General features: G+C 45.3%; 2 protein-coding genes across 2 annotated transcripts; both read right to left on the reverse strand.

The window, feature by feature from the left end:
- Positions 1–5130: 5130 nt before the first annotated feature.
- On the reverse strand, positions 5131–6997 carry LOC129842259 (DNA replication licensing factor mcm2-like). Its single transcript, XM_055910736.1, has 3 exons — positions 6820–6997; positions 6095–6250; positions 5131–5803 (listed from the first exon to the last, which is right to left on the reverse strand). The coding sequence occupies exons 1-3, from the start codon at positions 6958–6960 to the stop codon at positions 5693–5695; spliced, it is 408 nt and encodes a 135-aa protein (XP_055766711.1). The 5' UTR covers positions 6961–6997; the 3' UTR covers positions 5131–5692.
- Positions 6998–13988: 6991 nt separating this feature from the next.
- Positions 13989–24734, reverse strand: LOC129842262 (DNA replication licensing factor mcm2-like). The gene is made up of 16 exons (XM_055910739.1): positions 24651–24734; positions 23578–23771; positions 22829–22992; positions 22268–22395; positions 22035–22173; positions 21620–21839; positions 20882–21089; positions 20506–20640; positions 20005–20196; positions 18943–19036; positions 18159–18409; positions 16676–16915; positions 16256–16498; positions 15524–15706; positions 14945–15100; positions 13989–14660 (listed from the first exon to the last, which is right to left on the reverse strand). Exons 1-16 carry the CDS (start codon positions 24654–24656, stop codon positions 14550–14552), a joined length of 2664 nt encoding a protein of 887 aa, XP_055766714.1. The 5' UTR covers positions 24657–24734; the 3' UTR covers positions 13989–14549.
- Positions 24735–25025: the final 291 nt, after the last annotated feature.

Genomic DNA, 25025 nt, shown 5'->3' on the forward strand with positions numbered 1-25025 from the left:
CTTGAACGCGGCATATGACAACGGCTGTCTGTGCGGGCATAAGCACCCGTCAGAGTGTCACATAATGTAAACAATGACACTTCAGAGGTAAACCCTCTCGTCTGAATTAAATGTTGACAGTCACATTCTTTCGTGTAAATGATAGCACGGGTGCAGTGATTAATTTAAACTAGAAGACCAATTCTACCAATTGTACCCCACACACCCAGTTTGGGTTTTCTTATAGAGCTGTAGAGATGCAACCTGGTCTCAAAGCATATCGTATTATTCTTTTAGTAAATCCGAGACACCCTATTTAGTATGACATGTTACATTTCGTATTAACTTGTGGATGTCCATCATGGGATGATATGTTACGAATGTGCAATTCCTACAAATGTTACAAATTATATTTCGTAAAGTGTTATGAATTTGCAAATTCATAACATATCATACCATGACGGACATCCACAAATTTGTTGTAGCTAACGTTAGCTAGGTGGCAAATGCTAACGTTAGCTAGCTCTAGGGGTTAAGGTTAAGAGTTAGGTTAAAGTTTTAGGATAAGGGTTAGCTAAAAAGTTTAGGTTAGGAGAAGGGTTAAGGGAAGGGTTAGCAAACATGCAAAGTAGAATAATTTTTTGTTGTTTTTGCTGACTAGCTCAAATGCTAAAGTTGTCCGTGATGAGATTCGAACACGCACACTCCTTTCATTTGTGTTAAGTAAACGTAGCATGTCAAACTAATTTGAGTGTCATAGTACGTCTAGTCTATGTTACGTCTAGTCTATGAGACCAGGCTGAGATATACAGCAGGCTAGGAGTTCAAGTCACTGATAGACGAGATGTAGAGACAAAATCAAATCAACTCATTTTATCTGTCACATGCATCATAAACAACCGGTGAGACTGGGGAGTGAAACGCTTACATACGGGTCCTTTTCTAACAACGCAAAGTAAAAAATAAAATAAAAAGAAATTGTGACACAAGGAATACATTCCACAGCAAATAGCAATGACAGGTAATTGAGGTAGCTGAGGTAGCCATGTAGTGCATTCAGAAAGTATTCAGACCCCGTTGACTTTTTCCACATTTTGTTACGTTACAGCCTTATTCTAAAATGGATTATATCATCCCCCCTCAATCAATCTACATGCAATACCCCATAATGACAAAGAGAAAACTTATGGTAGAGTGGCCAGACAGAAGCCACTCCTCAGTAAAAAAGGCACATGACAGCCCACTTGGAGTTTTCCCAAAACACACCTAAAAAGACTCTCAGACCATAAGAAACAAGATTCTCAGGTCTGATGAAACCAAGATTGAACTCTTTGTGCTGAATGCCAAGCGTTACATCTGGCGGAAACCTGGCACCATCCCTACAGTGAAGCAAGGTGGTGGTAGCATCATGCTGTGGGCATGTTTTTCAGCGGTAGGGACTGGGAGACTAGTCAGGACCGAGGGAAAGATGAACGGAGTAAAGTACAGAGAGATCCTAGATGAAAACCTGCTCCAGAGCGCTCAGGACCTCAGACTGGGGTGAAGGTTCACCTTCCAACAAGACAACAACCCTAAGAACACAGCCAAGACAACGCAGGAGCGGCTTTGGGACAAGTCTCAATGTCCTTGAGTGGCCCAGCCAGAGCACGGACTTGAACCCGATCGAACATCTTTGGAGAGACCTGAAAATAGCTGTGCAGTGACGCTCCCCATTCAACTTGACAGAGCTTGAGAATCTGCAGAGAAGAATGGGAGAAACTCCCCAAATACAGGTGTGCCAAGCTTGTAGCGTCATACCCAAGAAGACTCGAGGCTGCAGTCGCTGCCAAAGGTGCTTCAACAAAGTACTAGGGTATAGTATAGGGTCTGAATACTTATGTAAATGTTATTTCAGTTTTGTATTTTTAATACATTTGCAAAGATTTCTAAAAACCTATTTTTGCTGTCATTGTGGGGTATTGTGTGTAGCTTGTTGAGGGGAATTTAAAAAAAAATATCAATTTTAGAATAAGTCTGTAACGTAACAAAATGTGGAAAAAGTCAAGGGGTCTGAATACTTTCCGAATGCACTGACGATGTCATCAATGCACTTAATGAAGATGGTGACTGTGGTAAACTCAATGTTATCGGATGAATCCCGGAACATACAGTTGAAGTCGGAAGTTTACATACACTTAGGTTGGAGTCATTAAAACTCGTTTTTCAACCACTCCACACATTTCTTGTTAACGAACTATAGTTTTGGCTAGTCGGTTAGTAAGTAATTTTTCCAACAATTGTTTACACATTATTTCACTGTATTACAATTCCAGTGGGTCAGAAGTTTCCATACACTAAGTTGACTGTGCATTTAAACAGCTTGGAAAATTCCAGAAAATGATGTCATAGCTTTGGAAGCTTCTGATAGGCTAATTGACATAATTTGAGTCAATTGGAGGTGTACCTGTGGATGTATTTCAAGGCATACCTTCAAACTCAGTGCCTCTTTGCTTGACAGCATGGGAAAATCAAAAGAAATCAGCCAAGAAATTGTAGACCTCCACAAGTCTGGTTCATCCTTGGGAGCAATTTCCAAATGCCTGAAGGTACCACGTTCATCTGTGCAAACAATAGTACGCAAGTATAAACACCATGGGACAACGCAGCTGTCATACCGCTCAGGAAGGAGATGCGTTCTGTCTCCTAGAAATGAACGTACTTTGTCGTGAAAAGTGCAAATCAAACACAGAACAACAGCAAAGGACCTTGTGAAGATGCTGGAGGAAACAGGTACAAAAGTACCTATATCCACAGTAAAATGAGTCCTATATCGACCTAACCTGAAAGGCCGCTCAGCAAGGAAGAAGCCACTGCTCCAAAACAACCTAAAACAACATAAAACAGTCAGACTACGGTTTGCAACTGCACATGGGGACAAAGATCGTACTTTTTGGAGAAATGTCCTCTGGCCTGATGAAACAAAAATAGAATTGTTTGGCCATAATGACTATTGTTTTGTTTGAAGGAAAAAAGGGGAGGCTTGCAAGCTGAAGAACACCATCCCAATCATGAAGCACGGGGGTTGCAGCATCATGTTGTGGGGGTGCTTTGCTGCAGGAAGGACTTGTGCACTTCACAAAATAGATGGCATCATGAGGCAGGAAAATCATGTGGATATATTGAAGCAACATCTCATGACATCAGTCAGGAAGTTAAAGCTTGATTGGAAATGGGTCTCCCAAACGGACAATCACCCCAAGCATACTTCCAAAGTTGTGGCAAAATGGCTTAAGGACAACAAAGTAAAGGTATTGGATTGGCCATCACAAAGCCCCGACCTCAATCCTATAGAAAATGTGTGGGCTGAACTGAACGCGTGTGCGAGCGAGGAGACCTACAAACCTGACTCAATTACACCAGCTCTGTCAGGAGGAATGGGCCAAAATTCACCCAACATATTGTGGGACGCTTGTGGAAAGCTACCAGAAACATTTGACCCAAGTCAAACAATTTAAAGGCAATGCTACCAAATACTAATTGAGTGTATGTAAACTTCTGACCTACTGGGAATGTGATGAAAGAAATAAAAGATTAAATAAATCTCTATAATTCCGACATTTCATTCTTAAAATAAAGGGGTGATCCTAACTGACCTAAGACAGGGCATTTTTACTAGAATTAAATGTCAGGAATTTTGAACGTGTCACTACTACTTCCTGTTTAAGTTTTTGCTCGTAAGGAAGCAGGAGATTTAAGGACTATAGGTGTGTCTACAGATACACCAACAGCTGTGGGATGTAGAGGTGCCAAGGGTGCTGCTCCACCCCCTGAAAAATGGGAATAGTTCAATCGTTACGGAACAGAGCGCAGACCAAGCCCTAACCATTTGAACCCGAATTGGCCGCCATCACAGTTCTGGTTAGAACAGGCAATAGAGGAATTAAAATTCTTCGTAGACTAATCTTCCAACATTACCATGGGTTATAGAACTGATTAATCTTCGTAAACGCTCTCCAAACCAGTTATAATTCATACCAGTAGGAGGCACTCTTTCCTCTGGTTTAAACAAAGATCCCAAATGCCCCAGGGCAGTGATTGGGGACACTGCTCTGTGTAGGGTGCCGTCTTTCGGATGGGACGTTAAACAGGTGTCCTGACTCTGAGGTCATTAAAGATCCCATGGCACTTATCGTAAGAGTAGGGGTATTAACCCCGGTGTCCTGGCTAAATTCCCAATCTGGCCCTCAACCATCACGGTCACCTAATAATCCCCAGTTTACAATTGGCTCTCATCCCCCTCTCCCCTGTAACTATTCCCCAGGTCGTTGCTGCAAATGAGAACGTGTTCTCAGTCAATTTACCTGGTAAAATAACGGATAAATAAAAAAATAATTCATACATACTTTCCTAACCCTCAAATATGTCTAAATAGACAAGATGGAGTATTTTACACATCTATCAAATTGGTGTTGAAACAGAGATGAATATGCATATATTTAGATGAATTTCTTGAATTGATCCCTATTTTCTGAACTAATTTTCTCAATTTATTTTAGTCTGTCAACATTTGCATTAGTAAGATAAATTTATTGAAAACACCCAAGAGAAAAATCTGTCGGTAAGCAAGTGGGAGATTTTCCAGCGGTTGAATTACATGTATTCAGCGTGCGTAATGCAAAGCCCTTCAGAAGGTAAAGCCAGAATACTACTGAGAAGTGTAATTGCCTAAATCGGAAACGGGCCCTTGGTAAATAGTATGCTCTGCGATTTAATACGCTTTACGTATTCAAACTGAGACGAGCAAAAACGTGAGACTTCCTTCACATTAGAGACAACGCACCACTACAGATGTCGATGCCTTGCAGTAGCGGCAGGTGACACCATTTAAGCTTAAAAGGATCTACATTTATTTACTGTTTAATTTAACTAGGCAAGTCAGTTAAGAACAAATTCTTATTTACAATGACGACCTACCCCAGCCAAACCCTCCCCTAACCCGGACGACGCTGGGCCAATTGTCCGCCGCGATATGGGACTCCTGGTCACAGCCGGTTGTGATACAGCCAGTGATAGTGGCGTCTGTAGTGACGCCTCTAGCACTGAGATGCAGCGCCTTAGACCGCCGCGCCACTCGGGATCCATGTCTTCAGTACAATCAGGGTGATGACACGCTTCTACAAATGTAATTTATTATCAAAACATGATCCCAGAATTCTAGTCACAGACCAAAACAGGAAATCGTGAAGGTGATCAGAAAGTCATTGGTCCAGAAGGAAAAAATATTACATCATATTTCAGCGTCGAGAAGATAGTCTAACATGAAATCAGATTATCAAAAAAATATATGTTTTTAAATAACTTTCGAAACATTAATACAGTTAAATGTCAAAAAGCCTGTTACAAAAACACACAAGCTGTGTTCCAAGATGTAAAAGTAGAAAGTTCTTTGGAATGCAGGTATAGGCTACGTCCACAACACTTATACATTAACAGATACAAATTGTAACATCGATAGCATTAAAATCAGGCCATTTAGATCCTATTAGGACTCTTCTTTTAGCCAACAACAGGATGACAAACATTCACAACTATTTACACATCCAGACAGGCTGTGTCCCCCCCCCAAAAAAAATCACACCCCTATGGGCCCTATTCAAAAGTAGTGAACTACATAGGGAAAGGGTGAATTTAGAACACAGACAGAGGCTCGTCTTTTTTTACCCAGGAAACAGATTTAAAACTGTTGCAGAATCAACTTCTTCTTCATGTCGTGAGAGAACTTGTTAGATCGGAAGGCATCGCTGTCATAGAACGCTGACAGGTTCTGGATGCTGATCTGTCTGGCCTGGGGAAGGAGAGAACAGAACAATTCAGAAACTATAGCAGTGTTGATGACAAAATGTAACAAGATGTTCCCCCCCCCCCCCCGAGGGGAAGATTAGAAATAGAGATGAATCAAGTTGACATTATTGAGATTAGGCCAACGGTTAGTATCTCGCTAGACAACAGACGAGGGAGAGGAGACGAAATCAGACTATTGAGACAGCACCATGATTAGCAGCTTGTTATAGTACATTACCGAGGAAGACATTTTACACCATTCGTTAAGACAACACCGTGACTAGCAGCTCATTACCTTGTCCACCAGGTCTTTCTCTGGGATCTCGATGGTGTCCTGCTGTGCTCCGTACCGGTTCCTCTGATACGCCACCTGCTCTGACACCAGCTGCTTCAGGATGAACAGCAGCAACTCATTGTTGTCTCGTCTGAATGCCAGGTAACGGGCAAACGTCTAGAGAGAAGAGGAAGAGGTTGGTTTCAGAATAAACAGCAGCCAGTTGTCCTGTCTGAAAACCAGTTAACGAGGGAGGAAGAAGACTGGGTTGCTTTCAGGATGTCACTAGAGGAAGCCGCCTAGCAAGCCCCCTCATAGGACTGGTTTCCCAGACACCAATTCATATCCATTGAGAGTGAACTTTGGTCGAGCACCCGGGCCCCTAAGGTTCGAGCACCCGGGCCCCTAAGGTTCGAGGGCCCCTAAGGTCGAGGACCCCGGGCCCCTAAGGTCTAGGACCCCGGGCCCCTAAGGTCGAGGACCCCGGGCCCCTAAGGTCGAGCACCCCGGGCCCCTAAGGTCCGAGGGCCCCTAAGGTCGAGGACCCCGGGCCCCTAAGGTCGAGGACCCCGGGCCCCTAAGGCCGAGGACCCCGGGCCCCTAAGGCCGAGGACCCCGGGCCCCTAAGGCCGAGCACCCCGGGCCCCTAAGGCCGAGCACCCCGGGCCCCTAAGGCCGAGCACCCCGGGCCCCTAAGGCCGAGCACCCCGGGCCCCTAAGGTCGAGGACCCCGTTCCTGTGCTTACCTTCCTCATGCTCCTCATGACGCTGAACTTCTGAGTGTCGATGAAGCTCTCCAGCATGACTCGGATGGCCATGTTGACGTCATCCTCCACTACGTAGTCTCGGAGGTGCATCCTGGCGTGGGCCTCCGCCATGCGGATCATAGACTCGATGTGACGCACCGTGATGGGGATACTGCCCGTCGCCTAGAGAGTAATACATAGATCTATTACTAATAATAAACCATGAGGAGACACTGGATGTGACGGGGAGCCTGCCTGTCTCCTACTCAGTAATAATATGGATGTAAATACATCACTGCATCATGATGTGGACTTCCGGGTTGGAGGGAGTAGTCGCATTCCGCTTCGCTCCACAGGTAGTATTACCATTTCATTTTCATTTTCATTACAGTACAACGGTTTGATTTGTTTGATCTTAGCTAGCTACATAGCCGTCTTTGTATCAAACATAATTGTGTAGTTATTGAGGTTCGCTAGCCAGCTATTTTCGTCCTAACGTAACGTAGTCAACACTGCTAGCTAGCCAGCTAGCCACCGAATAGCAGCACTGTAGAAACGATTGCATTACAACAGAACGACTTGATTAGTGTAGTGTTAGCTAGCTACACAGTTGTCTTTGCTATCTTTGATTTGTTTGATCTTAGCTAGCTACTTAGCTAGCTACATAGCCGTCTTTGTATCAAAGATAAATGTGTAGTTATTGAGGTTCGCTAGCCAGCTATTTTCGTCCTAACGTAGCGTAACGTAGTCAACCCTTGCTAGCTAGCCAGCTAGCCACCGAATAGCAGCACTGTAGAAACGATTACATTACAACGGAACGACTTGATTAGTGTAGTGTTAGCTAGCTACATAGTTGTCTTTGCTATCTTTGTATCTAAGATAATTGTGTAGTTTTGAGTAATTATCGGTTAACTAGCCAGCTATTTTCGTCCGCCGCGCTGCCGTTCTCCTACCTAGCCAACACTGCTAGCTAACACTGCTAGCTAGCCAACTTCTACCGAATAGCAGCACTGTAGAAACTTACATTACAACGGAACGACTTGATTAGCGTAGTGTTAGCTAGCTACATAGTTGTCTTTGCTGTCCTTGTATCCAAGATAATTGTGTAGTTTAGAGAAATTTAGAGAAATTGTCGAGGTTACCTAGCCAGCTACACTTTCAACAACGCAGCCACTGCTAGCCAGCCTACTTCACCAGCCAGCAGTACTATATCATTTTAGTCAATAAGATTTTTTATTTTTTTTTGCAACGTAAGCTTAACTTTCTGAACATTCGAGACGTGTAGTCCACTTGTCATTCTAATCTCCTTTGCATTAGCGTAGCCTCTTCTGTAGCCTGTCAACTATGTGTCTGTCTATCCCTGTTCTCTCCTCTCTGCACAGACCATACAAACGCTTCACACCGCGTGGCCGCGGCCACCCTAACCTGGTGGTCCCAGCCCGCACGACCCACGTGGAGTTCCAGGTCTCCGGTAGCCTCTGGAACTGCCGATCTGCGGCCAACAAGGCAGAGCTCATCTCAGCCTATGCTTCCCTCCAGTCCCTCGACTTCTTGGCACTGACGGAAATATGGCTCACCACAGATAACACTGCTACTCCTACTGCTCTCTCTTCGTCTGCCCACGTGTTCTCGCACACCCCGAGAGCTTCTGGTCAGCGGGGTGGTGGCACCGGAATCCTCATCTCTCCCAAGTGGTCATTCTCTCTTTCTCCCCTTACCCATCTGTCTATCGCCTCCTTTGAATTCCATGCTGTCACAGTTACCAGCCCTTTCAAGCTTAACATCCTTATCATTTATCGCCCTCCAGGTTCCCTCGGAGAGTTCATCAATGAGCTTGATGCCTTGATAAGCTCCTTTCCTGAGGACGGCTCACCTCTCACAGTTCTGGGTGACTTTAACCTCCCCACGTCTACCTTTGACTCATTCCTCTCTGCCTCCTTCTTTCCACTCCTCTCCTCTTTTGATCTCACCCTCTCACCTTCCCCCCCCCTACTCACAAGGCAGGCAATACGCTTGACCTCATCTTTACCAGATGCTGTTCTTCCACTAACCTCATTGCAACTCCCCTCCAAGTCTCCGACCACTACCTTGTATCCTTTTCCCTCTCGCTCTCATCCAACACTTCCCACACTGCCCCTACTCGGATGGTATCGCGCCGTCCCAACCTTCGCTCTCTCTCCCCCGCTACTCTCTCCTCTTCCATCCTATCATCTCTTCCCTCTGCTCAAACCTTCTCCAACCTATCTCCTGATTCTGCCTCCTCAACCCTCCTCTCCTCCCTTTCTGCATCCTTTGACTCTCTATGTCCCCTATCCTCCAGGCCGGCTCGGTCCTCCCCTCCTGCTCCGTGGCTCGACGACTCATTGCGAGCTCACAGAACAGGGCTCCGGGCAGCCGAGCGGAAATGGAGGAAAACTCACCTCCCTGCGGACCTGGCATCCTTTCACTCCCTCCTCTCTACATTTTCCTCTTCTGTCTCTGCTGCTAAAGCCACTTTCTACCACTCTAAATTCCAATTGTAGCTAACGTTAGCTAGGTGGCAAATGCTAACGTTAGCTAGCTCTAGGGGTTAAGGTTAAGAGTTAGGTTAAAGTTTTAGGATAAGGGTTAGCTAAAAAGTTTAGGTTAGGAGAAGGGTTAAGGGAAGGGTTAGCAAACATGCAAAGTAGAATCATTTTTTGTTGTTTTTGCTGACTAGCTCAAATGCTAAAGTTGTCCGTGATGAGATTCGAACACGCACACTCCTTTCATTTGTGTTAAGTAAACGTAGCATGTCAAACTAATTTGAGTGTCATAGTACGTCTAGTCTATGTTACGTCTAGTCTATGAGACCAGGCTGAGATATACAGCAGGCTAGGAGTTCAAGTCACTGATAGACGAGATGTAGAGACAAAATCAAATCAACTCATTTTATCTGTCACATGCATCATAAACAACCGGTGAGACTGGGGAGTGAAACGCTTACATACGGGTCCTTTTCTAACAACGCAAAGTAAAAAATAAAATAAAAAGAAATTGTGACACAAGGAATACATTCCACAGCAAATAGCAATGACAGGTAATTGAGGTAGCTGAGGTAGCCATGTAGTGCATTCAGAAAGTATTCAGACCCCCTTGACTTTTTCCACATTTTGTTACGTTACAGCCTTATTCTAAAATGGATTATATCATCCCCCCCCCCCTCAATCAATCTACATGCAATACCCCATAATGACAAAGAGAAAACTTATGGTAGAGTGGCCAGACAGAAGCCACTCCTCAGTAAAAAAGGCACATGACAGCCCACATGGAGTTTTCCCAAAACACACCTAAAAAGACTCTCAGACCATAAGAAACAAGATTCTCAGGTCTGATGAAACCAAGATTGAACTCTTTGTGCTGAATGCCAAGCGTTACATCTGGCGGAAACCTGGCACCATCCCTACAGTGAAGCAAGGTGGTGGTAGCATCATGCTGTGGGCATGTTTTTCAGCGGTAGGGACTGGGAGACTAGTCAGGACCGAGGGAAAGATGAACGGAGTAAAGTACAGAGAGATCCTAGATGAAAACCTGCTCCAGAGCGCTCAGGACCTCAGACTGGGGTGAAGGTTCACCTTCCAACAAGACAACAACCCTAAGAACACAGCCAAGACAACGCAGGAGCGGCTTTGGGACAAGTCTCAATGTCCTTGAGTGGCCCAGCCAGAGCACGGACTTGAACCCGATCGAACATCTTTGGAGAGACCTGAAAATAGCTGTGCAGTGACGCTCCCCATTCAACCTGACAGAGCTTGAGAATCTGCAGAGAAGAATGGGAGAAACTCCCCAAATACAGGTGTGCCAAGCTTGTAGCGTCATACCCAAGAAGACTCGAGGCTGCAGTCGCTGCCAAAGGTGCTTCAACAAAGTACTAGGGTATAGTATAGGGTCTGAATACTTATGTAAATGTTATTTCAGTTTTGTATTTTTAATACATTTGCAAAGATTTCTAAAAACCTATTTTTGCTGTCATTGTGGGGTATTGTGTGTAGCTTGTTGAGGGGAATAAAAAAAAAAAAAATCAATTTTAGAATAAGTCTGTAACGTAACAAAATGTGGAAAAAGTCAAGGGGTCTGAATACTTTCCGAATGCATTGACGATGTCATCAATGCACCTAATGAAGATGGTGACTGTGGTAAACTCAATGTTATCGGATGAATCCCGGAACATACAGTTGAAGTCGGAAGTTTACATACACTTAGGTTGGTGTCATTAAAACTCGTTTTTCAACCACTCCACACATTTCTTGTTAACGAACTATAGTTTTGGCTAGTCGGTTAGTAAGTAATTTTTCCAACAATTGTTTACACATTATTTCACTGTATTACAATTCCAGTGGGTCAGAAGTTTCCATACACTAAGTTGACTGTGCATTTAAACAGCTTGGAAAATTCCAGAAAATGATGTCATAGCTTTGGAAGCTTCTGATAGGCTAATTGACATAATTTGAGTCAATTGGAGGTGTACCTGTGGATGTATTTCAAGGCCTACCTTCAAACTCAGTGCCTCTTTGCTTGACAGCATGGGAAAATCAAAAGAAATCAGCCAAGAAATTGTAGACCTCCACAAGTCTGGTTCATCCTTGGGAGCAATTTCCAAATGCCTGAAGGTACCACGTTCATCTGTGCAAACAATAGTACGCAAGTATAAACACCATGGGACAACGCAGCTGTCATACCGCTCAGGAAGGAGATGCGTTCTGTCTCCTAGAGATGAACGTACTTTGTCGTGAAAAGTGCAAATCAAACACAGAACAACAGCAAAGGACCTTGTGAAGATGCTGGACAAAAGTACCTATATCCACAGTAAAATGAGTCCTATATCGACCTAACCTGAAAGGCCGCTCAGCAAGGAAGAAGCCACTGCTCCAAAACAACCATAAAACAGCCAGACTACGGTTTGCAACTGCACATGGGGACAAAGATCGTACTTTTTGGAGAAATGTCCTCTGGCCTGATGAAACAAAAATAGAACTTTTTGGCCATAATGACCATTGTTTTGTTTGAAGGAAAAAAGGGGAGGCTTGCAAGCTGAAGAACACCATCCCAATCATGAAGCACGGGGGTTGCAGCATCATGTTGTGGGGGTGCTTTGCTGCAGGAAGGACTTGTGCACTTCACAAAATAGATGGCATCATGAGGCAGGAAAATCATGTGGATATATTGAAGCAACATCTCAAGACATCAGTCAGGAAGTTAAAGCTTGATTGCAAATGGGTCTTCCAAATGGACAATCACCCCAAGCATACTTCCAAAGTTGTGGCAAAATGGCTTAAGGACAACAAAGTCAAGGTATTGGATTGGCCATCACAAAGCCCCGACCTCAATCCTATAGAAAATGTGTGGGCTGAACTGAACGCGTGTGCGAGCAAGGAGGCCTACAAACCTGACTCAGTTACACCAGCTCTGTCAGGAGGAATGGGCCAAAATTCACCCAACATATTGTGGGACGCTTGTGGAAAGCTACCAGAAACATTTGACCCAAGTCAAACAATTTAAAGGCAATGCTACCAAATACTAATTGAGTGTATGTAAACTTCTGACCTACTGGGAATGTGATGAAAGAAATAAAAGATTAAATAAATCTCTATAATTCCGACATTTCATTCTTAAAATAAAGGGGTGATCCTAAGTGACCTAAGACATGGCATTTTTACTAGAATTAAATGTCAGGAATTTTGAACGTGTCACTACTACTTCCTGTTTAAGTTTTTGCTCGTAAGGAAGCAGGAGATGTAAGGACTATAGGTGTGTCTACAGATACACCAACAGCTGTGGGATGCAGAGGTGCCAAGGGTGCTGCTCCACCCCCTAAAAAATGGGAATAGTTAAATCGTTACGGAACAGAGCGCAGGCCCTAACCATTTGAACCCGAATTGGTCACCATCACAGTTCTGGTTAGAACAGGCAATAGAGGAATTACAATTCTTCGTAGACTAATCTTCCAACATTACCATGGGTTATAGAACTGATTAATCTTCGTAAACGCTCTCCAAACCAGTTATAATTCATACCAGTAGGAGGCACTCTTTCCTCTGGTCTAAACAAAGATCCCAAATGCCCCAGGGCAGTGATTGGGGACACTGCTCTGTGTAGGGTGCCGTCTTTCGGATGGGACGTTAAACAGGTGTCCTGACTCTGAGGTCATTAAAGATCCCATGGCACTTATCGTAAGAGTAGGGGTATTAACCCCGGTGTCCTGGCTAAATTCCCAATCTGGCCCTCAACCATCACGGTCACCTAATAATCCCCAGTTTACAATTGGCTCTCATCCCCCTCTCCCCTGTAACTATTCCCCAGGTCGTTGCTGCAAATGAGAACGTGTTCTCAGTCAACTTACCTGGTAAAATAACGGATAAATAAAAAAATAATTCATACATACTTTCCTAACCCCCAAATATGTCTAAATAGACAAGATGGAGTATTTTACACATCTATCAAATTGGTGTTGAAACAGAGATGAATATGCATATATTTAGATGAATTTCTTGAATTGATCCCTATTTTCTGAACTAATTTTCTCAATTTATTTTAGTCTGTCAACATTTGCATTAGTAAGATAAATTTATTGAAAACACCCAAGAGAAAAATCTGTCGGTAAGCAAGTGGGAGATTTTCCAGCGGTTGAATTACATGTATTCAGCGTGCGTAATGCAAAGCCCTTCAGAAGGTAAAGCCAGAATACTACTGAGAAGTGTAATTGCCTAAATCGGAAACGGGCCCTTGGTAAATAGTATGCTCTGCGATTTAATACGCTTTACGTATTCAAACTGAGACGAGCAAAAACGTGAGACTTCCTTCACATTAGAGACAACGCACCACTACAGATGTCGATGCCTTGCAGTAGCGGCAGGTGACACCATTTAAGCTTAAAAGGATCTACATTTATTTACTGTTTAATTTAACTAGGCAAGTCAGTTAAGAACAAATTCTTATTTACAATGACGACCTACCCCAGCCAAACCCTCCCCTAACCCGGACGACGCTGGGCCAATTGTCCGCCGCGCTATGGGACTCCTGGTCACAGCCGGTTGTGATACAGCCAGTGATAGTGGCGTCTGTAGTGACGCCTCTAGCACTGAGATGCAGCGCCTTAGACCGCCGCGCCACTCGGGATCCATGTCTTCAGTACAATCAGGGTGATGACACGCTTCTACAAATGTAATTTATTATCAAAACATGATCCCAGAATTCTAGTCACAGACCAAAACAGGAAATCGTGAAGGTGATCAGAAAGTCATTGGTCCAGAAGGAAATAATATTACATCATATTTCAGCGTCGAGAAGATAGTCTAACATGAAATCAGATTATCAAAAAAATATATGTTTTTAAATAACTTTCGAAACATTAATACAGTTAAATGTCAAAAAGCCTGTTACAAAAACACACAAGCTGTGTTCCAAGATGTAAAAGTAGAAAGTTCTTTGGAATGCAGGTATAGGCTACGTCCACAACACTTATACATTAACAGATACAAATTGTAACATCGATAGCATTAAAATCAGGCCATTTAGATCCTATTAGGACTCTTCTTTTAGCCAACAACAGGATGACAAACATTCACAACTATTTACACATCCAGACAGGCTGTGTCCCCCCCCAAAAAAAATCACACCCCTATGGGCCCTATTCAAAAGTAGTGAACTACATAGGGAAAGGGTGAATTTAGAACACAGACAGAGGCTCGTCTTTTTTTACCCAGGAAACAGATTTAAAACTGTTGCAGAATCAACTTCTTCTTCATGTCGTGAGAGAACTTGTTAGATCGGAAGGCATCGCTGTCATAGAATGCTGACAGGTTCTGGATGCTGATCTGTCTGGCCTGGGGAAGGAGAACAGAACAATTCAGAAACTATAGCAGTGATGATGACAAAATGTAACAAGATATTCCCCCCCCCCCCCCCGAGGGGAAGATTAGAAATAGAGATGAATCAAGTTGACATTATTGAGATTAGGCCAACGGTTAGCATCTCGCTAGACAACAGACGAGACGAAACCATCAGACTATTGAGACAGCACCATGATTAGCAGCTTGTTATAGTCCATTACCGAGGAAGACATTTTACACCATTCGTTAAGACAACACCGTGACTAGCAGCTCATTACCTTGTCCACCAGGTCTTTCTCTGGGATCTCGATGGTGTCCTGCTGTGCTCCGTACCGGTTCCTCTGATACGCCACCTGCTCTGACACCAGCTGCTTCAGGATGAACAGCAGCAACTCATTGTTGTCTCGTCTGAATGCCAGGTAACGGGCAAACGTCTAGAGAGAAGAGGGAGAAGTTGGTTTCAAAATAAACAGCAGCCAGTTGTCCTGTCTGAAAACCAGTTAACGAGGAAGGAAGAAGACTGGGTTGCTTTCAGGATGTCACTAGAGGAAGCCGCCTAGCAAGCCCCCTCCTAGGACTGGTTTCCCAGACACCAATTCATATCCATTGAAAGTGAACTTTGGTCGAGGACCCCGGGCCCCCTAAGGTCGAGCACCCGGGCCCCCTAAGGTCGAGCACCCGGGCCCCCTAAGGTCGAGCACCCGGGCCCCCTAAGGTCGAGCACCCGGGCCCCCTAAGGTCGAGCACCCGGGCCCCCTAAGGTCGAGCACCCGGGCCCCCTAAGGTCGAGGACCCCGGGCCCCCTAAGGTCGAGGACCCCGGGCCCCTAAGGTCGAGGACCCCGTTCCTGTGCTTACCTTCCTCATGCTCCTCATGACGCTGAACTTCTGAGTGTCGATGAAGCTCTCCAGCATGACTCGGATGGCCATGTTGACGTCATCCTCCACTACGTAGTCTCGGAGGTGCATCCTGGCGTGGGCCTCCGCCATGCGGATCATAGACTCGATGTGACGCACCGTGATGGGGATACTGCCCGTCGCCTAGAGAGTAATACATAGATCTATTACTAATAATAAACAGTGAGGAGACACTGGATGTGACGGGGAGCCTGCCTGTCTCCTACTCAGTAATAATATGGATGTAAATACACAAAACGTCACACTAACAGGGATGTGATCAGAACAAAATAAAATCAGCCGCCTAGAGAAGATATTCCGCTGTGACTCACTATTTATACTACAGCAGGATGCTGCCAGTCCCCTTACAGCAGACAGGGACAAGACAAAGCTATTGATTCCTATTTGCATCACGGCTGTTCAGGTCTGAGTGAGTCTCATTAATCCTGTCTCTAGGCTCTGGGATTTAAACTCACCTGTTCAGGTCTGAGTGAGTCTCATTAATCCTGTCTCTAGGCTCTGGGATTTAAACTCACCTGGCTAACAGAATTGTGGTACGCAGGATTCAAACCCTGATTCACACAGATAACCTTAATTTCCAGCTTTTTTTCACGTTTGTTCTGAATAGCCAATAGCTACCAAGTTAACGAGACTTTTGTAATCGAGGCAATACTAGACTTGTCACAGACTCACCATGGACTCTTTGCGCAGGTCGCTGTAGATGTGAGCCACCTTATCCTGGTCCATCTGGTTGAGTTTGGGCCGGACTCTTTCCTTGGAGTACATGATGTATTTCCTCAGCAGCTCCTGGGGGATAGGAGGTACATCTGTTGTGTTGGGCAGAACCACCTCCTCCAAGCCAGCCATCCCAGCTTCCTTGTTGCTGGGGTGATGCTTAATGTGGCTGCCAACCACGAAACGAGCCAGCATCTCATCCTGTTGTAGTAAAGAGAGAGAGAGGTTAAGATCTGATGAGAAATGTCGAGTTTTCAGGGTTTTTGTAGAGTATCAATTAGGCAACAGTAGTATTACAATCCGGTTTGTACCAAAATATATGAAAAAATGTATGAAGGAAGTTAGCATTCGGGAAACTAGTTGATTTTGCATCTTTACCTGCACCGGGTCCACAGTATCTCTGACTACACACAGGACGTCAAAACGAGACACGATAGGCTCGGTCAGATCCACGTTCTCAGAGAAGGTCAGAGACGGGTCGTAGCGACCACCGATAGGGTTGGCGGCAGCGATGATGGTACAGCGTGCCTGGAGCGAGGTGACGATGCCGGCCTTGGAGATAGAGATGCTCTGTTGTTCCATGGCCTCGTGGATACTGGTCCTGTCTGCATCGTTCATCTAGAGAGAGGAGACATGTTGAGGACTGGTCCTGTCTGCATCGTTCATCTAGAGAGGAGAGACATGTTGAGCACTGAGCCTCGTGGATACTGGTCCTGTCTGCATCGTTCATCTAGAGAGAAGAGACATGTTGAGCACTGGGCCTCGTGGATACTGGTCCTGTCTGCATCGTTCATCTAGAGAGAAGAGACATGTTGAGGACTGGGCCTCGTGGATACTGGTCCTGTCTGCATCGTTCATCTAGAGAGAAGAGACATGTTGAGGACTGGGCCTCGTGGATACTGGTCCTGTCTGCATCGTTCATCTAGAGAGGAGAGACATGTTGAGCACTGAGCCTCGTGGATACTGGTCCTGTCTGCATCGTTCATCTAGAGAACAGAGACATGTTGAGCACTGGGCCTCGTGGATACTGGTTCTGTCTGCATCGTTCATCTAGAGAGGAGAGACATGTTGAGCACTGGGCCTCGTGGATACTGGTTCTGTCTGCATCGTTCATCTAGAGAACAGAGACATGTTGAGCACTGGGCCTCGTGGATACTGGTTCTGTCTGCATCGTTCATCTAGAGAGGAGAGACATGTTGAGCACTGGGCCTCGTGGATACTGGTTCTGTCTGCATCGTTCATCTAGAGAGGAGAGACATGTTGAGCACTGGGCCTCGTGGATACTGGTCCTGTCTGCATCGTTCATCTAGAGAACAGAGACATGTTGAGCACTGGGCCTCGTGGATACTGGTTCTGTCTGCATCGTTCATCTAGAGAGGAGAGACATGTTGAGCACTGGGCCTCGTGGATACTGGTTCTGTCTGCATCGTTCATCTAGAGAGGAGAGACATGTTGAGCACTGGGCCTCGTGGATACTGGTCCTGTCTGCATCGTTCATCTAGAGAACAGAGACATGTTGAGCACTGGGCCTCGTGGATACTGGTCCTATCTGCATCGTTCATCTAGAGAGGAGAGATTTTTTTAAAGCCTCATACCGTTACCCACATCTTGAGTGGGGCCAAGAGTTTTACCTGGTCACGTCACATGTTCAGGGAAATCTCATGGCCTAAATTAGAAGTTACAGATCAGAAGACCCTCCCCCTCGACCCTGCCCAGAAGAGACACGCCCCCCCCACCCCCCCCACCCCTGCCCAGAAGAGACTCCAGGCCCTACTCTTGAGAAACGTGAATATCACAAGCTCCTCCCCCAAATAAAAACGGTTACCAAGGCGTCAGCAGATGAGTATAGAATCCCCCTCACCTTATCAAACTCGTCGATGAGACAGACTCCTCTGTCCGCTAACACCAGGGCTCCAGCCTCCAGTGTCCACTCCCTGGTGACTGGGTGTCTCTGTACGTAGGCGGTCAGGCCCACAGCGGAGGCTCCCTGGCCGGTGGTGAACACCGCTCTGCTGGCCACCTTCTCCACGTACTTCAAGAACTGGGACTTGGCCGTACCGGGGTCACCGCACAGGAGCACGTTAAGGTCACCTCGCACCTTGTGTTTCCCACCTAGAAGAGAGCATGGTAAGAGCATGGTAAGAGCATGGTAAGAGCATGGTAAGAGCATGGTAAGAGCACGGTAAGAGCACGGTAAGAGCACGGTAAGAGCACGGTAAGAGCATGGTAAGAGCACGGTAAGAGCACGGTAAGAGCACGGTAAGTGCATGGTAAGTGCACGGTAAGAGCATGGTAAGAGCACGGTAAGAGCACGGTAAGAGCACGGTAAGAGCATGGTAAGAGCACGGTAAGAGCATGGTAAGAGCACGGTAAGAGCACGGTAAGAGCACGGTAAGAGCACGGTAAGAGCACGGATCAGTCAGTGGATGGTTTTAAATAGTGCTGTGTTATATTTCTTTGTCAGGTTGTGTAATCAAAACTCTGCTCCCAAATCCTCCATTCCTTTCCCCTTGAAGTGTACACTTGTGCACTCCCCCACAGGGATAAAAAATAAATAAAAATGTAAGCATAGGAGTGGTGCACACTTCAGGGAAAAGGGTATAGAATTGGGACGACGGGAATAGCCTTGTCTATTGTCCACAAACCTGGATTCTTGGGCTCTCCACCAAACAGAGCCAGAGCCAGGCCTCTCTTGATGTCCTCGTGGCCGTAAATGGAGGGGCCGATACTGGCAAAGATCTGCAGAGAGACAGGAGACAGACCAGGGGATGAATAGGGTATATTAATGATACGAGGAACGACAACACGCCTAGATAGGAGTTCCTAAAAGCCCTTTGAGCTATGTGTATTGACGAGCAACATTTACTTCACACATTGAGCTGCAAGACAAAGAGCTTCGCCGGTACTTTAGTTTACCTTCTAGCCAATAGTTCTGAAAGTAGCACCCACGAGCCAAAAGTGGTCGCCGAAAATTGCGTACTCTCACATATATGTCTATATATATATATACACTAAAGTATGTGGACACCCATTCAAATTAGTGGATTCGGCTATTTCAGCCACAACCGTTGCTGACCGGTTTACAAAATTGAGCACACAACCATGCAATCTCCATAGACAAGCAGTTGAATAGCCTTACTGAAGAACTCAGTGACTTTCAACGTGGCACCGTCATAGGATGCCACCTTTCCAACAAGTCAGTTTGTCAAATGTCTGCCCTGCTAGAGCTGCCCCGGTCAACTGTAAGTGCTGTTATTGTGAAGTGGAGCAACAACGGCTCAGCCGCAAAGTGGTAGGCCACACAAGCTCACAGAACCGGACCGCCAAGTGCTGAAGCGTGTAGCGCCTAAGTAAAAATAGTCTGTCCTCGGTTGCAACACTCACTACCGACTTCCAAACGGCCTGTGGAAGCAACGTCAGCACAATAACTGTTCGTCGGGAGCTTCGGGAAATGGGTTTCCATGGCCAAGCAGCTGCACACAAGCCTAAGATCACCATGTGCAATGCCAAGCATCATCTAGAGTGGTGTAAAGCTCGCCGCCATTGGACTCTGGAGCTGTGGAAACGCGTTCTCTGGAGTGATGAATCACGCTTCACCCACATCACACCAGCAGGGTGCGGCTGAAATAGCCGAATCCACAAATTTGAATGGGGTGTCCACATACACACAAAAATCTCTCTCTTTCAGCAGGGTCCTCCTAACTCACCCTCTCGCCGATGCGCTCGTCCTTAGACAGCGCCACGATGGCCTTGACGTCCTCGTCAGTGAGCTCGGCCACGGCCACTTTGTTGTCTCTCCGGGCGATATGATTGGCCATGATGACCGTAGCGAACACGGGGAAGCCGTTGGCCATGTTCAGAGAGCCGTCATAGTTGTTGTTGTAGATGCCCGTCAGTTCCTGGAGGGAAAAACGTTAGAATGTTACTTTTGGGAAAATATTTTTTTTTTTTAAAGATGAAAAAGTTTAAATGCTTTAAAAGAATGTTATGCCCCAAATATGAAGAGTTGCTTTGGTATTTTTACTAGCATGAACAAACACATGACTGTTCAAAACGGGGTCAAACAACATGGTACATCTACCTATGAAACCATACGTTATAATAGAGTCCTCAGGTCCCTGTACATCACACTAGCAGATCATGTCACTGTACCCTACGCTGTTGAGAAATACAACAACAAAGTTAGTTCTGTTAGGAGTCAGACTCACTATTTCATCTCCAGGTTTGCATTGGTCCACCAGGTCAGCCAACAGGATGGCATCTTTGGAGCGTGGGAGGCGGCCAGCGGCCATCTTCCCGGGGCTCTCCTGAATGGTGATTCGCTGGTAGTTCTGGTACACAGTCTGTGAAGAAAAAAAAAAAAAAAAGTGTTATTATTTCACTTTTCCTTCCTGTATTTATTAAATGATGGAAATCAAGTCACCAGGGTCATACCTGTGTCAAGAGCCTGATTGGTCGACTGGCACTCGGGCTTCACTTCCTCATTCTAATCTCATTAGATTCTCTATTGGTTCACTCACCTAGATTCTATATTGCTATTAGCCTACTACCTTACAGCATATCTATTTGGTCGACTGGACTCACCAACTCCATATTGATGTCAAAAGGTCCGAAGGACTGGCACTCAGGGCAAGACCCTGGCTTCACTTCCTGGTTCTGGGACTGGAAGAAGGGCCCCAGGATGAAGTTACACTTGTTACAGTTGTACTTGACCATGCCCAGCTGAGGCAGAACACCTGTACAGCAGGTCACCACTCCACTGGTACGGATCAACTGGTTCAGGTGGAGTTGTCTAGAGAGGAAAAAAACAAAGGCTCGTGTTTTGGAAAGAGGCAAATCAATCCTATTAGTCCTATAGAGGGAGTGGTGCAAGAGGCTGCATTTGTGAGCACCTCCCCTCTAATATTCTACCTCAAATCACATTTATAAAGCCCTTTTCTTACATCAGCTGTACAGAAACCCCAGCCTAAAACCCCAAAGAGCAAGCACTGCAGATGTAGAAGCACAATGGCTAGGAAAAACTCCCTAGAAAGGCAGGAACCTAGGAAGAAACCTAGAGAGGAACCAGGCTGTGAGGGGTGGCCAGTCCTCTTCTGGCTGTGCCGGATGGAGATTATAACAGAACATGGCCAAGATGTTCAAATGTTCATAAATGACCAGCATGGTCAAATAATAGCTCTGTAACAACTGTAGATGAGATTAGCCTCAGTCTTTTTTGTTGAAAAAGTTGCCCCCCATCCCATCTACTAATGCCTACTTTGTATCACCGAGTCTACTTTTAAAATCATGGAAGACACGTGATCATTTCCCATCAGTATTTACCTGAGGGATCGCAGCTCTTCGACGAGGGGCAGGTTGCAGATCCTGATGTGGATCTCGTGAGCGATGCGGTCGTATTTGGGGTACATGGCCAGGACTACTTCCTTGGCTGCCTCGTCAAATATCTTCAGCATCTCAGTAGGGGCCTCGGGCAGGAAGTAGGCCAGGACATGCTCCCTGGCTGCTAGGTCCTCGTAGTTCACCACCAGACTCTCCTTGTTCTCTGGAAGTTTTAAATACATTATCATTGGTTATTTACATACATTATAAAAAAAGAAAAAGAAAATCAGCATTTCAGTAGGTGCCTCAGGCAGGAAGTAGGCCAGGACATGCTGCTACGTCCTGATAGCTCACCAGTCTGTCCTTGTTCTCTGTGAGAAGTTTCAGATAGATTTAATCTAGTACTTTTATTGAATACCTTTACACATGTCGGTGATTTTCTCCTTGAACACGTTGTGGCCGTTCTCATCCACGTGGGTGCGCAGGAAGTTCTTAAAACGGTGGTATATCTCCAGACGAGGAGCGGCCATGACCACCCACTCCCTGACTGAGTGACCCTACAACCAACCAATCACAGGGAAATAAATAAAGACATTTTTAAAAAGTCTGAAAAACTAAACAAATAATAAAAACAACTTATTTGTTTCTTACCTTCATGTCCTCCAGGTTCTCAATACTCTCAATCATCTCATCATCCTCTCCCTCCACCCCGGACCCATCTGCAGCCCGCTCAGCCAGGCGACGCCTCCGGGCCGGGCGCTCATCCTCATCCTCACTGTCTGTTTGGAGGAAAAGAATTGAGTAGAAATACGTAGGGTTCATCGATGCGGCAAGCTTAGGATAATTCTCATCCTCACTGTTATGATGAACAGAAAGGTTTGGGAAGAAAAGTGACCGATTAGTGGAAGTCGTTGATGCAGCAAGGTTTGGAGTTACTTCATACATTCCACAACGGCGTAAGATTACGATATAGTATATGGGCCTAATGCAGTATTTTCAAAGACAAAGGCTACGGGCCAAACGTACAGGTCTTAAAGGGCCTACAGTATATTTGGCTCTCTGGGCCTTTACCATGACCAGAGTATGGAATATATACACCATAGGACAGTCCTCTCCTGAGTGCCCCCTCAAGAGATATATATATATATATATATCCTAATTTCCTCAGCCTACCCTCCTTGTCCCTGAATCGCATGTATATAATATCCTCACCATAAAGTAGACCTCTCCTCAGCCTGCCTCCCTGCTCCCTGTCTCTTCTCCTCATGGCGTCCTCAGCTGCAGCCCTGGCTCCAGGAGACAGCTCCGACAGCTCCTCATCAAGATCCAGACCCTCCTCCTCATACCTGTCTAGCTCAGGGATGGCTCGGTAGTCCCTGTATGGGTGGGGAGATGGCATCAGTGTGGTGAACACAAAAATGCTTTGATAATATAAAAGCAACCAGAACACTATGTAAAGAACTACGTCTTAAGTCAGGATGAGGTAAACGACAAGGATAAATTCCACTTTAAATTAATGTATTTTATTTAACTAGGCAGGTCAGTTAAGAACAAATTCTTATTTACAATGACGGCCTACCAAAAGGCCTCAAGCGGGGGACGGGCTGGGATTAAATATATATATATATATATATATATATATATATATAGGACAAAACACAAATCACGATGAGAGACAACATAGCAAGGCAGCAACACATGATAACACAGCATCGTAACAACACAACATGGAAGCAGCACAAAACATGGTACAAACATTATTGGGCACAGACAACAACACAAAGGGCAAGAAGGTAGAGACAACAATAGATCAAGCAAAGCAGCCACAACTGTCAGTAAGAGTGTCCATGACTGAATCCCTAAAAAGGTATCGAATACTTTTTATTTTATTGTAATCATGTTACACAGCAGCACAAGGAAGATGAACACACAGTAATACTATAACACCTCCCCTTGCTCACCTCTCCATCGCATCTCCTATCAGTTCCTCCCCATCATCTCCCTCCTCCTCCACCCCTGGCAGAGGACCATCACCCAGGAGTCCCTCTGACTCGTCCTCGAAGGGGGGCAGGTCTCTCCCCGGGCTGGAGGTCAGGTCTCCCCGTCTGGAACCATGGCTGGGGCTAGTCGCCATGTGATATGACTCAGATGAATCCTGACAGAGGAGAATACACAGCCCTTGTTAAAAATCGATTTGTTAAACTTTGCTAGTTATTTATGTGATGACTTAAAGCATAACAATGTTATTGTAACATGATGTTCCAATGCGGATTCCCTAAATGTGTTTAGCTCGTAGAAAGTACTGTAACGTTGTAAACAAAGAGCTAACGTTAATTAGCTAGCGAAGATGAACATTTAATTTTCAAGTTAGTTACCAGGGTATTTCTAGTTAGCTAACTAACTATGCTGGTGACAATGGAGTGCTCGTACGCCAACTGATGGCTGACAACCTGGCAATCAAACTAGCTAGCTAACTACTAGCTAACGTCATTACTAGCGCACAATACAATTCTAGATGAAACGATTTGTATACCTTTAACATGGCCAATAAAAATGTATAAACTTAATAAATGTACTTTCTATCACGTTGATCTCTAACTAAAGTGTTAGTTAACTTTACATCTAGTTATGAGCGGTCTAAGGAACTGCCATCTCAGTGCTAGAGGCGTCACTACAGACCCTGGTTAGATTCCAGGCTGTATCACAACCGGCCGTGATCGGGAGTCCCATAGGGCGACGCACAATGGGCTCAGCGTCAGCCGGGTGAGGCCGTCATTGTAAATAAGAATGTTTTTAACTGACTTGCCTAGTTAAATGGGCAAGTAACATAGCTCGCTAAGATTCGTTGGCAAGACAACGTAGCTAACGTTAGCTAATCTGCTTCCTGACATGTTCTTCTGCTCTTGCTTTACTAAAGAGCAAAAAGAGAACACGAGCAAGGCTAGCTGACCAATCACAGGAGATCCAGCCATCTGCGAACTAAGAAACAGCATGCAATATTAATATAAAACTATTTTCTAGAATAATCACTCACCGCCATAGTGTATCGCTGGCTTGTCTCCGCTGCTTCCACGCAAGTGTTTTCTTTTCTGACCACTGACTTTTCGCGCGAAATCTTCACGTGGTATGGAAAGCGCGCGAAATCTCATGAATATGTAACGTTGAAAACCAAACTCAGTATTATGATTGGTCGGCGCTAATTAATGGCTCTGCGATTGGTCAGTCGTATGGAGATAATTTAGGTGCACTCGTTTTGGTTCGCCCAGCAAGCCGGGTGGTCGGGGTTACCGCTTGTATAACTTCCGTCATAGGACCAACTGATAAATAAATTGGGTAACGCTGTCACGCTTGACCATATTTTTGTGTGAAATACACGTTTTATGTTCCTTTTTCTAGGAGTGAGAATTTA

The sequence above is a fragment of the Salvelinus fontinalis genome, unplaced genomic scaffold, assembly GCF_029448725.1.
Source record: "Salvelinus fontinalis isolate EN_2023a unplaced genomic scaffold, ASM2944872v1 scaffold_0027, whole genome shotgun sequence".
Taxonomy (NCBI): domain Eukaryota; kingdom Metazoa; phylum Chordata; class Actinopteri; order Salmoniformes; family Salmonidae; genus Salvelinus; species Salvelinus fontinalis.